This window comes from Doryrhamphus excisus, linkage group LG10, assembly GCF_037039965.1.
Source record: "Doryrhamphus excisus strain RoL-2023G ecotype Guam linkage group LG10, RoL_Dexc_Guam_v1.1, whole genome shotgun sequence".
Lineage (NCBI taxonomy): Eukaryota > Metazoa > Chordata > Actinopteri > Syngnathiformes > Syngnathidae > Doryrhamphus > Doryrhamphus excisus.
In genome coordinates, this window is record NC_136366.1 from 16,481,690 (window position 1) to 16,497,828 (window position 16,139).

A 16,139-nucleotide genomic window follows, 5' to 3' on the forward strand; every position below is an offset into this window, starting at 1 on the left:
ATGTACACTTTACCAGAAATAAATGTATTAAAAATGATAAAAGAGCGTGCGTGAACGACATATTTTAGTCAGCATTTTCATCATCGATGGTTGCTCTCCAGTCACTAATTTCCCTCAAGGGATGAATAAAGTACATGTATATCTAGGGGGTCCTAAAGCCCAAATGTGCTTTATCGGTTACCATGCCAACTGACAAACAGGGAGCAATACGATGCCTTTATTGCTCTCAGCTTATTTCCTTTTTTGTTAATATTTGTGTGTGAGTCTTTTAGTGGACAGAAAATACAGCTTATACCTCATTTTAAAGCTATTGTCCTATTGAGGATACAACACAATAAAGTCTTATTGTCTTTTTCTGTATTCATACTTCCTGTTTCTCCTCCGTTGGAGCCAGTTTGAATTGTTCATGTTTAGCATCTACCGCACAATTTAACACCTAATGGAAGGTTTACATTGGATGTTCCGATAGGGTTTTATCCTGCCGACACTGATCCCGATAAGCCATGAGTGACATTGGACAATACCGATACCAACACCGATACCAGAACCACCAGAATATGAACAATATGCTGGTATTATTAAATGCTGCATTACTTCCTAGTCTTCTCACATTAAGAACTGAAAACCTAAATGAAAGCATGTTTGACCGCCTCTGCCAAGACAAAATTCCGGCACTCTTCCGTTCAACTTGGCAGAAAGTGAGGCATGAAGTCCAAAATGCCAAAACCAACAACTCACCTGAAATGGACATTTTAACTCTGTAGCTCTACTGAGGCGTTGTGTCTTCAGCTAAGAATTCTAACCATGTTTGTATGTGTCCATTCACAGAATCCTGGCAACGGTGGGTTCCGACTTTGACCTACGAACACTACGGGCAGTGAGAGTGCTGCGACCGCTCAAACTTGTGTCAGGGATCCCCAGTAAGTCCCAAGAAATGTTAACATTGCCTGTTCTGTTGATAGTTCTCAAATGTGTCTCTTCAATGAGCAGTCCTCGGTGGAAAACTCCATTGTAATTCCATTGTAGTGTAACCAGGACGCAGACTTGCATAGTTGACACTATATTTGTGGGACTTAATCTGGGATAGGGCTGCACGGTGAACGAGTGGTTAGCGCGCAGACCTCACAGCTAGGAGACCCAAGTTCAAGCAAGGAAGGAAGGAAGCAAGGAAGGAAGGAAGGAATGGAGGAAGCAAGGAAGGAAGGAAGGAATGGAGGAAGCAAGGAGGGAAGGAAGGAAGGAAGCAAGCAAGCAAGCAAGCAAGCAAGCAAGCAAGGAAGGAAGGAAGCAAGGAAGCAAGGAAGGAAGGAAGCAAGGAAGGAAGGAAGGAAGGATGGAGGGAAGGAAGGAAGGAAGGAGGGAAGGAAGGAAGCAAGGAAGGAAGCAAGCAAGGTAGGAAGGAAGCAAGGAAGCAAGGAAGCAAGGAAAGAAGGAAGCAAGGAAGCAAGCAAGGAAGGAAGGAAGGAAGGAAGCAAGGGAGGAAGCAAGGAAGGAAGCAAGGAAGCAAGCAAGCAAGGAAGGAGAGAAGGAAGGAAGCAAGCAAGGAAGCAAGGAAGGAAGTAAGGAAGCAAGGAAGCAAGGAAGCAAGGAAGGAAGCAAGGAAGGAAGCAAGGAAGGAAGGAAGGAAGGAAGGACGGAAGGAATGAAGGAAGGAAGGAAGGAAGGAAGGAGGGAAGGAAGAAAGGAAGAAAGAAAGGAAGAAAGGAAGAAAGCAAGAAAGCAAGAATGCAAGAAAGGAAGGAAGGAAGGAAGAAAGGAAGAAAGGAAGAAAGGAAGAAAGGAAACAAGGAAGGAAGGAAGGAATGGAGGAAGCAAGGAAGGAAGGAAGGAAGGAAGGAAGGAAGGAAGGAGGGAAGGAATGAAGGAAGGAAGCAAGGAAGGAAGGAAGCAAGCAAGGAAGGAAGGAAGCAAGCAAGCAAGGAAGGAAGGAAGGAAGGAAGGAAGGAAGGAAGCAAGGAAGGAAGCAAGGAAGGAAGGAAGGAAGGATGGAGGGAAGGAATGAAGGAGGGAAGGAAGGAAGCAAGCAAGGTAGGAAGGAAGGAAGGATGGAAGGAATGAAGGAATGAAGGAATGAAGGAATGAATGAAGGAAGGAAGGAAGGAAGGAAGGAGGGAAGGTAGAAAGGAAGAAAGAAAGGAAGAAAGGAAGAAAGGAAGAAAGGAAGAAAGCAAGAAAGCAAGAAAGCAAGAAAGGAAGGAAGGAAGGAAGAAAGGAAGAAAGCAAGAAAGCAAGAAAGGAAGGAAGGAAGGAAGAAAGGAAGAAAGGAAGAAAGGAAGGAAGGAAGGAAGGAAGGAAGGATACTCCGTTTCCATAGGCCATGTTCTTGAAAGTTGGACCTCAGGTACTACTAATACACATCAGTCGTTATAAATACAATTTATAGTTAAAAGACAAACTTCTGAGAACAATTTGGGGAAGTACTCTCTGTTCCACAATGATGGTGCCCCAGATTTCCAGGAAAACAGTACATAATTATACCTTCAGGGGAGTGTTCAAACGTTTTCCCACTCAGGGGAACACTTTGATTCGTTTTTTGTGCTTTAATGATGCTAAAAACCAATCCAATGTCTCTAAGCTATCTGAACACACCATCAACAACTTTATGCTAGGAGTCCACTGGGCTGGCGCCAGTTGGTGCCAGTTCGCGCCAAAAATGATGTAATTGGCGCATAGTGGCTCGCTGTGGCGGCGAATAACGGCAACATGGCAACATGCCGAGCGAACATTAATTCAGCGCAAACTGGCACCATTTGGCGCCAGCCCAGTGGACTCACAACATCATTGGCGCAACTTGGCTCGCGCCATTACATTCCAGCGGATTCCAATAGGCGGATTGTTCACGACATTTGGTTCCACTTGGTGAAGATTTAAAATATTTTGAAATTTTCTTGCCACCAAACTCAAATTTTGCCACTATTCCGAGCCACCATGAGCCAGTTGGGAGGCACTTTGAGCCACTGCACGCCACTAGGCACCTTATTAGTGACACTAGGCGCCACAGCAAATTGCATTGCCGCGAACTGGTACCAACTGGCGCCGGCCCAGTGGACTTTTAGCCTTACAGTGAAGAAAATAAGTATTTGAACACCCTGCTATTTTGCTATTTCTCCCACTTAGAAATCATGGAGGGGTCTGAAATTTTCATTGTAGGTGCATGTCCACTGTGAGAGAGATAAACTAAAAAGAAAAATCCAGAAATCACAATGCATGATTTTTTAACAATTTATTTGTGTGATACAGCTGCAAATAAGTATTTGAACACCTGTGTATCATCTAGAATTCTGACCCTGAAAGACCTGTTAGTCTGCCCATTAGAAGTCCACCTGCACTCCATGTATCATCCTGAATCAGATGCACCTGTTTGAGGTCGTTAGCTGCATAAAGACACCTGTCCACCCCATACAATCAGTAAGACTTTAACTTGTAACATGGCGAAGACCAAAGAGCTGTCCAAAGACACCAGAGACAAAATTGTACACCTCCACAAGGCTGGAAAGGGCTACGGAGCAATTACCAAGCAGCTTGGTGAAAAAAGGTCCACTGTTGGAGCTATCATTAGAAAATGGAAGAAGCTAAACATGACGGTCAATCTCAATCGGAGTGGAGCCCCATGCAAGATATCACCTCGTGGGGTCTCAATGATTCTAAGAAAGGTGAGGAATCAGCCCAGAACTACACGACAGGACTTGGTCAATGACCTGAAAAGAGCTGGGACCACCGTTTCCAAGGTTACTGTAGGTAATACACTAAGACGTCATGATGTGAAATCATGCATGGCACGAAAGGTTCCCCTGCTTAAACCAGCACATGTCAAGGCCCGTCTTAAGTTTGCATATGACCATTTGGATGATACAGAGGAGTCATGGGAGAAAGTTTTATGGTCAGATGAGACCAAAATAGAACTTTTTGGTCATAATTCCAATAAGCGTGTTTGGAGGAAGAAGAATGAAGAGTACAATCCGAAGAACACCATCCCTACTGTGAAGCATGGGGGTGGTAGCATCATGCTTTGGGGGTGTTTTTCTGCACATGGGACAGGACGAGTGCACTGCATTAAAGAGAGGATGACTGGGGCCGTGTATTGTGAGATTTTGGGGAACAACCTCCTTCCCTCTGTCAGAGCATTGAAGATGGGTCGTGGCTGGGTCTTCCAACACGACAACGACCCGAAGCACACAGCCAGGAAAACCAAGGAGTGGCTCCGTAAGAAGCATATCAAGGTTCTAGCATGGCCCAGCCAGTCTCCAGACCTGAACCCAATCGAAAATCTTTGGAGGGAGCTCAAACTCCGTGTTTCTCAGCGACAGCCCAGAAACCTGACTGATCTAGAGAAGATCTGTGTGGAGGAGTGGGCCAAGATCCCTCCTGCAGTGTGTGCAAACCTGGTGAAAAACTACAGGAAACGTTTGACCTCTGTAATAGCAAACAAAGGCTACTGTACCAAATATTAACATTCATTTTCTCAGGTGTTCAAATACTTATTTGCAGCTGTATCACACAAATAAATTGTTAAAAAATCATGCATTGTGATTTCTGGATTTTTCTTTTTAGTTTATCTCTCTCACAGTGGACATGCACCTACGATGAAAATTTCAGACCCCTCCATGATTTCTAAGTGGGAGAAATAGCAAAATAGCAGGGTGTTCAAATACTTATTTTCTTCACTGTATATACAGTATATAGTCATGGGAAAATGATTAGACCAAGTTTAGTGCTTATAAATAAATAAACCTATAACTTTCCCGAAGACAGCTGGGATAGGCTCCAGCACCCCCGCGACCCTCGTGAGGATTAGCGGTATAAAAAATAAATGGATAAATCTTGTCTCGTCTCATAGACCCAGTCTCTTGTATCTCGTCTTGTTTTCATGACACCCCTAAAATAAATGTTCATTTGCTTCTTTATTACAAAATATTTTTCAGATACTGAATTCATTTAACTGAATTTTTTTGACTTTGTTCACTATTTTTTAATATACAATTTTGATGAAAAATTATATGTATCAAATTTTTTACTCAAATCCTTGTGTTAAAATACTGTGTTAAAATAAATAAATATAAATAAATCACTCAAAATTCGGATGTTTCAAAACTCACATTTTTATAAAGTGAACTTTTATATACTGAATTAAAAAAAAACATATTTTAGCAAACTGAATTTTCATCAAATGCTGTGATTAGTTGGCCACTAGTCCAGCTGGGACTGGGACAGCTGGGATAGGCTCCAGCATACCCGTGACCCTAGTGAGGATAAGCGCAGCATATGGATTATTATTCTGCATAATTTAATGTCTAAAAACGAGCATTGGTTCAATTTTCACAATTGTCCAAATTATATATAGTTATAAACAGTATACAATCATGTATGTAAAAAGTTGTGTAGGCAGATGGTGGGTGAAACACCTGTGGGTATTTGAAGCAACCAGGATCTGTTTTGTTTCTCGCAGGCCTCCAAGTGGTGTTGAAGTCCATAATGAAAGCCATGGTTCCCCTCCTTCAGATCGGCCTGCTGCTTTTCTTCGCCATTGTCATGTTTGCCATCATCGGTGTGGAGTTTTACATGGGCAAGTTCCACACCACCTGTTTCAATGTGGACACCGGTGAGAAAATTTATTTTCCCTGATACGGTATATTTTATTATGTATTTATCGGCATGAATTATTAATAGGTTCTGCGTGTACATGCGACTCATTCTCCAGTCACTCCCTGAGAATGCACCTACTGTATATAAACAATGTAACAAACAAGCACACAGCAGAATTTCTGACAGCCGTTTGTCACATCTTGATTTTGATTAATGGCACTTGCATCACATTCTGCCTGTGATTGATAGCTTCTGCTGAGACTCCATTGGCCTCATAAGAAATTCTACCTCGGTCGTAAGGGAAGGTTGCCAATCAGTTGATCCATTTTTTCTGCAACATCAGAAGAGTGAGCTGTGAGCTGTTGATGATATGGTTTATGGTCGTAAAATCTGACAGTGCAGTCCTGACAGCACTTTTCTGCTTCTGTGTACAGTACAGTAGAACCTTCATTAATCCGTCTCAGAAGATCTGACTCCAACCAAAATGGACACTAACTGAATACATTTTTATTTAAATTCAATGAATTTGCTCCGGAAAGCCTAAAGTGTCAACAAAAAAAGAGACACCACCTTCATGTTTTATTATGAGTTATTTCTCAGTGGCGAATAATAACTCAGTGAGTTATTTCTCAGTGTTACTCACCTCAAGTCTCCGCTTTCCGTTTGATCACGTCTGCCAAATAAGCCAAACTGGAGGCAAAGAAAGTCGCAAGAGGCAACATTTTGATGAAGAAAGCATGAAACTCTATTAACTCAAGAAATAACTCATGTCAAAACAGGCATGTGGTTTGCGTGTTGACCTTCTTCGTCTTGGGTAATTTGTCCAATTATGGTTAGAGAATGTATATATTTTGGAGAACTTTACTGGTACTACAGCCTGTAGTATTGTGCACACGATGCAACATTCAAATGTAAAACAGTAACTTATTGAAGCCTATTGTGAGTATAAGGAAGGCTCGATTCCCTATTGTTGAGTTATTTCTCAAATTCAATAGTGTTACTCACCTCAAGTCTCCGCTTTCCGTTTGATCACGTCTGCCAAATAAGCCAAACTGGAGGCAAAGAAAGTCGCAAGAGGCAACATTTTGTTGAAGAAAGCATGAAACTCTATTAACTCAATAAATAACTCATGTCAAAACAGGCAGGTGGTTTGCGTGTAGACCTTCTTCGTCTTGGGTAATTTGTTCAATTATGGTTAGAGAATGTATATATTTTGGAGAACTTTACTGGTACTACAGGCTGTAGTATTGTGCAGACGATGCAACATTCAAATGTAAAATAGTAACGTCTTGAAGCCTAATGTGAGTATAAGGAAGGCTCGATTCCCTATTGTTGAGTTATTTTTCAAATTCAATAGTGTTACTCACCTCAAGTCTCCGCTTTCCGTTTGATCACGTCTGCCAAATAAGCCAAACTGGAGCCAAAGAAAGTCACAAGTGGCAACATTTTGATGAAGAAAGCATGAAACTCTATTAACTCAAGAAATAATTCATGTCAAAACAGGCATGTGGTTTGCGTGTTGACCTTCTTCGTCTTGGGTAATTTGTCCAATTATGGTTAGAGAATGTATATATTTTGGAGAACTTTACTGGTACTACAGCCTGTAGTATTGTGCTGAGGATGCAACATTCAAATGTAAAACAGTAACTTATTGAATCCTATTGTGAGTATAAGGAAGGCTCGATTCCCTATTGTTTTGTATACAGTGCAATCGCACTGCTGAAATGAGCCATTGTGTAATGCATTGATAACAATTAGGAGAAAACTGTGCGAACACCGCCGGTGCCGGATTGATTCTGAAGTCGTGACCTTATCTGAAGTTGCCAGTTGTTGTCTGAGCCTCGCTTTCCACTTCCTGTGTGTCCCAAAAAATGGTGTCAGTAGTTGTTCCGATCTCAACGAATCATCAACCCAACAATACGAAGCGGATTTCAATTGCAATTTTTATTGACGCTATACAAAACATAAAATAAATAATACCTACAGTATATAAAATGAGTTCCCCATGTGGAGGCACCTTGCACGTATCAACCTCCAGCACTGAGTCTGGCTGACACAGCACCTGTCAGTAGGAAGCAAAGGGTCCATTATACTGGAGCAGCACCAGAGGCATGTTGGCTGTGTAAAGTGGCTCTGCATATCTCTATCAAAACTTGATCGAGGCAAAAAAAAATGTTGGGCTCAGAAGCAACTGTTAGACTCAGCACATTCATTCTTCATTCTGATCTGCTTGACATATGCCTGCACAAGCTCCAAATCATGTCTCAGCACCTTTGCTGCAGCATTAGAACTTATGGAGTAAACACATAAGCAAGAACAATTGAAGTAGTTCAACCCAGCTAATATCGTGTTAGATATTGTTTTTTGTCATAGGGGTGTCACAGATCTTGTAATATTAAAATGTGACAAATTTATAATCTGTCTAATGGGCACTGGGCCTGGAATGATAATAAATATATTAATTCATTACACAATGAATGAAAATGAACTAGAATTAAATTAATATATTGCAATACGTACTTTCCTTAAAAGTAAGTAAGTAAGTCCACTAAAAGTAAACTTCACTCCCCAACACCTTAAGAGTTGCACTGGGCTTTTAGCATGCTGGCTAGCACAGTCGACTCTATTGTTACATGTATGAGGGGTGTTATGTAGTAGAGTTACGATGCCATAAGCTGTACCATGTTGTGCAACTACAACAATAATTACATCAAATTTTATGTAAAAGGATATAAATTTTGAATATATGGGCTATTATTTTTCTTTATTATTAGCATATTAGCTCTTAAACTCGCCCACAAACGTAACCTCTCACACTGACACAAACATGTTTTTTTTTCAGTGTCAGCTCAAAATAAGTGGGGTGCGGTGAAAACAATTCTGTCACTTAAGGTTGGCATGACAGAAAATAATTCGGAAGCAATGGTCTATGTCAGTGGTGGGCAAACTGCAGTCCGGGTGCCACATGTGGCCCACCAAGCGTTTGAATCTGGCCCGCCAGTTGTTTTCTCAGTATTTCAACTTTTAACATACAAACTGGCACAATGAACGAAAATGAAGTAGAATTAAATTAATATATCACAATATGTACTTTCCTTAAAAGTAACATTAAAATCTCATCTTGTATCATTCTCGTAGATCCAATCTCGTGTCTTGTCTCATGACCTGAATGTGTCATGACACCCCGAACATAAAGTAAACTTCACTCCCCGACACCTTAAGAGTTGCACTGGGCTTTTAGCATACTGGCTAGCACACTCGACTCTCTATTGTTACATGTATGAGGGGTGTTATGTAGTAGAGTTATGATTCCATAAGCTGCACGATGATGTAATGACAGATTATATCGTGCTTGTGAACAGGTATTGCCAGGTAGCATCAAATCTAATGTAATTGTGATGGTTTGCCCCAAATAAATGGACGCATGGGAAACACCCAGTCATTATATCTATATTAAATCCTTCCCTCTTTTTCATGCAGGTGAAAGAGCAGCAGAATGGCCGTGTGGCCTGGAGCCCCCGGCCAGGTTGTGTCCTAATGGGACCCAATGCAGAGAATACTGGACGGGACCCAATTTTGGCATTACCAATTTTGACAACATCCTATTTGCTGTGCTTACGGTGTTCCAGTGCATTACGATGGAGGGATGGGTGGACATTCTCTACAGCGTGAGTTCATACACACACACTGCAATATGTTGAGGAGATTCTACATAAAGATAAGCACAATAGATGCTGGCTTGTCCAGAACTGTGAGTGTCAGAAATTCAAACCAGAATACCTATGATGACACATTTATACTGATGGGGATGGGGTGGTTGGCTTTTTTTGGAAGTTTTGGCTTTATTTTAAGATGTGTAGTGAAGCCTTAAGTACTGTAACTGGGTGCACTTAACAAAACCATCCTTGCATCTTAGACTGTTGTATCCTGGCTTCACTGGGTGTTTCGGGTCTTGGCCAGGCGACCTAGCAGGGGTGATCAGTCCACGAATCTCCCCACTTGATCCGCAGTCATCCGAACGCCTTTTTGGTTGCGTCAGTGATGTTTTTGTTGGATCTTCTGTTGTGCCCGGGTGCTCCGATGACAGACCTATGAAATCTTCTGCACCCAAGCACGATGGGGTTGCATCCTCAGCCTTGGCGTTTTGTCTGCCTTCCTCTGGCCAGTCTTCCCAGTTGTTTCTGACACCAGCTAGGAGACCAGGGTTCAATCCCACTCTCAGCCATCTCTGTGGGGAGTTTGCATGTTCTTCCCGTACTCCGGTTTCCTCCCACATTCCAAAAACATGCTAGGTTAATTGGCGACTCCAAATTGTCCATAGGTATGAATGTGAGTGTGAATGGTTGTTTGTCTATATGTATGTGCCTTGTGATTGGCTGGCCACCAGTCAAGGGTGTACCCCGCCTCTCGCCTGAAGACAGCTGGGATAGGCTCCAGCACCCCCCGCGACCCTCGTGAGGAAAAAGCGGTAGAAAATGAATGAATGAATATTTTTGAAGCCACAAAATTAGCAAAAATAGATTGTCAAATTTAATATATTGTTATATTGCAACGTAACTCGACCTTGACCTGAGATTTGACATCAATTTACACGTTTTTACTTGAGATTTGATTTGGGATTAAAGACTAGAGACTCCCAAAACACCGACTATGGCAACCCTAAGAGAATCTTGCTTAAGTTGGTTGCCTATGTCGATGTCGTAGTACTAGTCTACCATGTTTTTCTGACACCAGGACCGTGTCTGGATTGAGTGTGGTCTCCGGGAATTTGAGCGGTCTCCTTAGGATGAAGCCAGCAGCACCATTGTTTGACACTTCTCCCCGGTCCTATACTCTGTCGCCAAATGCCTTTTAGGCCGACTGTCCCTCACTTCATATATATACAGTATGGGAAATATAACCACATGTACATATACAGAGTACAAAATGTACCACAAAACTACGGTCCATAACGTGGATTGTGACAAACCATGTACCGTTGCATCCCTTGTGGGTCCAGAGACAGAATATACGTATGAATGAAGGAGACTCTACCAGAATTTGGCATTGTCGTTTTCGTGCCTTGGCACAAACAAGTGAGGTAGAATATTTTCAAATTTGGTGGTCATGTGGTACTTACGTGTTATTACGTTTTGCGTAATAGGAGACAGAGATACGCCATGTTGTTAATGTCCCAGACATGTCGGTCACCAGGACATACCCTCCAGTTAAACAAGTACTTTTACCTTTAAAGCTCTTCTTCTCACCAATTTAAACACTTTTTGCCTTTGACCGACAACAGTTCTTTCCCAAAACATGCTGTCCAAGCAAACACAAAAGGAAACGAGAATCCCCAAAGCAGGGTGGCGGTGCAGGCAAGCAGAACTAAAAGTGTCTGGGAAAATCCTGCAGTGACAAAAACTGTTTCATCACTTTCAAGCATACTGTTGGGAAGCACCAGCAAAACAAGGGAAGATGAAGTTACATTTAAATGGGACAGGTTAATTGTTCGGTTAATTGGCGACTCCAAATTGTCCATTGCTATGAATGTGAGTGTGAATGGTTGTTTGTCTATATGTGCCCTGTGATTGGCTGGCGACCAGTCCAGGGTGTACCCCGCCTCTCACCTGAAGACACCTGGGATAGGCTCCAGCATACCCCCTGCGACCCTCGTGAGGATAAGCAGTAGAAAATGAATGAATGAATGAATTCAACAAAATGAGCTCGGCAGCTGTCAGGAAGTCCTCGGGAGCGATTGAGAGTGTGACCAACCACAGCGGAGTGGGCATACTTGAAGAAGGGTTAGGGGTGGAGTAAATTAAACAGGTGGTTGAGGCGGGAAGCAGTAAATCCTTGCAAATGCTGCAGAAAGAGGTGCAGAATCTGGAAGATCCAGAAAGTTTTGTGCGTGTTATCGTATGTATCTTCTCTATAGGAGTCCACAAGTCAATACATAGGGACGAACAATTTACATATAACTTCAACACTGACTCCGATTCCATCTATGCATGAATCCATCCATCCATTTTCTATGCCGCTAGTCATGGAGGGAGCTGTGTGTGTCATTCATTCATTCATTCATTCATTTTCTACCACTTTTTCCTCACGAGGGTCGCGGGGGGTGCTGGAGCCTATACCAGCTGTCTTTGGGCGAGAGGCGGGGTACACCCTGGACTGGTCGCCAGCCAATCACAGGGCACGAAGAACATACACAGAGATGCCCGAGGGTGGAATTGAACCCTGATCTCCTAGCTGTGAGGTCTGCGCACTAACCACTAGACCGCCGTGCCGCCCCTGTGTGTGTCAAAAATGCAAATTTTTACGCAATCGCTGCAAAAAGTGAGGGTATATTGTCTACTTTTATTCATAACCAAATAAAATATAGAGTTTGCTTTCTCGATTTATCTTCCCCATTTCCTGGTATCCTCTTTGTTTATCAAACCTGTTATTCCCTTAACACATCCAGACCCCTCTTCTTTTCCCTCTGCTTCATCGGTTCTTTCCCCACGAGAGCGCTGACACCACACGGTGAGCCACTTAGAGAGACATCTTTCCACTTCCTTCATTTCACTCCAAACATCTCCCTTAGCTCTTTCTGGTTCATTATCCTAAGCACTCAGCTTAGAAATATTTAGTCATTCAGGTTTTTATCAATCATAAGCTATCAGAACTCATAACAAACTTCAGAAAGACCCATAAGAAATAGCAGGAGGTCGTTACTCAATACAAGAGTCTGACTCACTGTGTCATCGTACAAATATCGTAAAACTCATCACATGGCGACTTAACACTCAAAAGGTAACCAAAACTGATTTTAACTTAAGAAAGTAGAACGTCTGCCAAGTTACTAGCCAGGCTTTGCTCAGAGGGGTGTCACCAATGAAGGTGTAGGTACACAGGTACACAGGTACACGACAAAGCTCTGCTCCCTGCTGAGTCAACCTTACTCAACCTCCTATGACAATTAGGGTCAGTGTGTGGCGTCTTTGCAAAATGTCACCATGCCTTATAAAGACCATCAGTCGGCAGGTTCATCCCCAGCCTGCAGGTCAATGTGGGGCTGCACTCACAGACGTGAAGCTTGCTGACTTGGAGAACCCAGGGCCATGGATATAGGCTATCTTGTAGCGGACTTGGGCGGGGAAGAGCGGGGGGGGGTCTGATATAAAGTACTATTCAAGGAGGCCTTGGGGCCTTTTTTTAAAATATTTTTTACATATTTTCTTGCATTGGGAATGCTTTAAAGACAATATTGACAGACAATATCATCTTTTCTTTACTAACATTTTAGAATTTATGAATCCATTTATTCATTCATTCATTCATTTTTGACCGCTTTTCCTCACGAGGGTCGCGGGGGTATGCTGGAGCCTATCCCAGCTGTCTTCGGGCAAGAGGCGGAGTTGAATACATTTATAAATAAATATATTTTTGAAGCGGGCGGCACGGCGGTCGAGTGGTTAGCGCGCATGCCTCACAGCTAGGAGACCAGGGTTCAATTCCACCCTCGGTCATCTCTGTGTGGAGTTTGCATGTTCTCCCATAGCGTGGGTTTTCTCCGGGTACTCCGGTTTCCTCCCACATTCCAACAACATGCTAGGTTAATTGGTGACTCCAAATTGTCCAATTGTTTGCTTGAATGTGAGTGTGAATGGTTGTTTGTCTATATGTGCCCTGTGATTGGCTGGCCACCAGTCCGGGATCTTCCAGATTCTCCACCTCTTTCTGCAGCATTTGCATGGATTTACTGCTTCCTGCCTCAACCACCTGTTTAATTTACTCCACCTCTAACCCTTCCTCATGTATGCCCACTCCGCTGTGGTCGGTCACACTTCAATCGCTCCCGAGGACTTCCTGACAGCTGCCGAGCTCATTTTGTTGAATTCATTCATTCATTCATTTATTTTCTACTGCTTATTCTCATGAGGGTCGCAGGGGGTATGCTGGAGCCTATCCCAGGTGTCTTCAGGCGAGAGGTGGGGTACACCCTGGACTGGTCGCCAGCCAATTTGGAGTCGCCAATTAACCGAACAATTAACCTGTCCCATTTAAATGTAACTTCATCTTCCCTTGTTTTGCTGGTGCAGGTCAGTTTGTATTGTTAACTTCCTACCATCGGTTCAGAGATCCTTAAATGAGGTGATACAATTGCTGTTTCATAGTATCCTAGTATGTATCCATAGTATTTCATAGTATGTTTTTTTTATTGTTTGTATTTCTTCTTTGTACAGACCAATGATGTGTCAGGAAACACATGGAACTGGCTCTACTTCATCCCGCTCATCATCATCGGCTCTTTTTTCATGCTCAACTTGGTCCTCGGCGTCCTATCAGGGTAAGTTATCATTTTAACAACCATGATGGAGATTTGCAGTCAGATTCAACAAATACCAATAAGCAAGGAAAATAAAAAATAAAACGCATCCTAAGGCTTAGCTTAAGTCTAAGGTTAAAAGGCCTGTATTGATTACTTTAATCATCTTCTGTGATCCTGGATCAGATTGTCTGACTCACTCAGCCAGGCCGAAATGTGAATGAAAGCAAACGTGAGTCACTGATTGTCTGAACATCCTAAAAGCAGCAGATTTTTGACATTTACAGAAAAGGCTTTTAGCTTCATTCAAGCAGTGCCTTGCTCGTGCTTCTCCCCATATTGATTGATTGCTGTAATGCACTGAAAAACCACTTGTACTTTGGCTCACATGACTCACATTTGCAACAAATCTTTATTCATGAATATCTTGGTGGATTGGATATAATGACACGATTGACGATGAGTTGAATGATGGGGCCACTACTATATACAGAATTAGTTTACTGTATGTTGTACTGCGAACTGTATTACAGTATGTCAGTCTCAGTCAATGTTTCTCAAATAGTGCGCCTCCCTCCCCCCATGGGGAGCTGTCAAAGGGGGACATGCAATTGGACTCTTGAATATGCTTGCATGCTCTCCATTTTGTTGCATTTTCCTGATTTCATTTTAATTTCAGTCTGTACAGTACAGATAAATGTATAAATATTTGGGCTGTCAATCGATTAAAATATTTGATCGTGATTAATCACATGGACCAGGGGTCTCAAACGCGCAAAAATTATTACATTTGATTAATGTTCATGTTAAAGGTTAAATAACTGTTAATAGTTATCCTCCCTATCCGTGTGGAAGTGGTACGTTTTTGGTTTTTTAAGTTTAAAGGATATAACTTGGAGGCTATCGATTAGGTCGCTAGCTCTCTAGTTTGCGAGTTAGCATGTGTCTCAAGACCCTGCAGTTGCGCAATATGTTGTAAATAAAAAGAGTATAAATGTGACTATAGTCGTGTTTTGTCATGTCTACAGGGCTCTAATAATGCTTTGTTCATTTTAATCTGAAAAAAATAATTTGTCTACCCACCAACTATATGTGGTTTCTTAAGTTTTTATTATTTGCCGTTTTATTATTATTATTATTATATTTATTTATTTATTACTGATTGATTGATTTTCTTTATTCTTGATTTGTTTATTTATTTTTCATCTTATTTTGTGCCTAAAAATAAAAATAAGATATTTGAGAACAGTGGAATGTTTTATCAGAGCTTTTATTGGAGAGAATCGGAACCAAAGCACTGAAAAAGTTTGTATATTTTTCTGTTTTTAATAAATGCGTTTTTTTTTTTGATGTGCAACTACAATGATAATTACATCAAATTTTATGTAAAAGGATATAAATTTTGGATGTATGGGCTATTATTTTTCTTTATTATTAGCATGTTAGCTCTTAAACTCACCCACAAACGTGCAGAAAATCCAGAATGTGAGCAAATAAGACCTCTCACACTGACACAAACATGTTTTTTTTTTATTACAGTGGGGTGCGGTGAAAACAATTCTGTCCCTTAGGAGTGGCATAACAGAAAATAATTCGGAAGCAATGGTCTAGGTCAGTGGTGGGCAAACTGCAGTCCGGGTGCCACATGTGGCCCACCAAGCGTTTGAATCCGGCCCGCCAGTTGTTTTCTAAGTATTTCAACTTTTAAAAAAACTGGCAACATGACTTGCAAGTCGGATGTCTTATTTAGTAACAAAAACAACAAACTGTAAAATTAAATTACATAGTTTGATGTGGTCTGATGTTTAAAGTGCTCCTGAAAAGGGGACATGAGAACATACAGCTGATAGTATAACACTTTTACAGATACAATTAGACAAATAATTCAAGGAAAATTATAAGCATAAAATAGTATGTGTGTGTTAAATATATGTTCTGGCCCGCCGGACAATTTTGTTAACTCAATGCGGCCCACAAGTATAACATTTTCCCACCCCTGGTCTAGGTGATGAACGTTTGGTGTGTCTCATGCCTGCTGTGTAAAGAAAACAATCTAGATCAGTTATTTCAACTCAAAAATCATATTTTGGTCAGTATTGACTGAAGATTGCTGGTTCCATCTTCCGCCGTCCTCAAAAACGATTCTGGTGAAAGTGACAAATGAACGTGACAAGTCATGACTTGTTTCGGTTATGTCAACAACCCCTTAAGTTGCCGTTAATTAGTCATTCACCGGGATGTCAATTTAAACATGTTCGGCTGT

The 16,139-nt window shown here is 41.7% G+C and overlaps 1 protein-coding gene across 4 annotated transcripts in view; it reads left to right on the plus strand.

The window, feature by feature from the left end:
* Window positions 1-16,139, plus strand: part of cacna1bb (calcium channel, voltage-dependent, N type, alpha 1B subunit, b) — a 169,797-nt gene that overhangs the window by 60,281 nt on the left and 93,377 nt on the right. For 3 of the 4 annotated variants that reach the window (XM_078794213.1, XM_078794212.1, XM_078794214.1), the window contains exon 1: window positions 13,774-13,897. In XM_078794213.1, the coding sequence (XP_078650339.1) occupies window positions 13,866-13,897 (32 nt within the window). In that variant the 5' untranslated portion in view covers window positions 13,774-13,865. Of the gene's footprint in view, window positions 1-828; window positions 921-5,446; window positions 5,600-9,063; window positions 9,252-13,773; window positions 13,898-16,139 lie in introns of those variants that run through there. The other variant, XM_078794215.1, reaches the window with a different exon arrangement.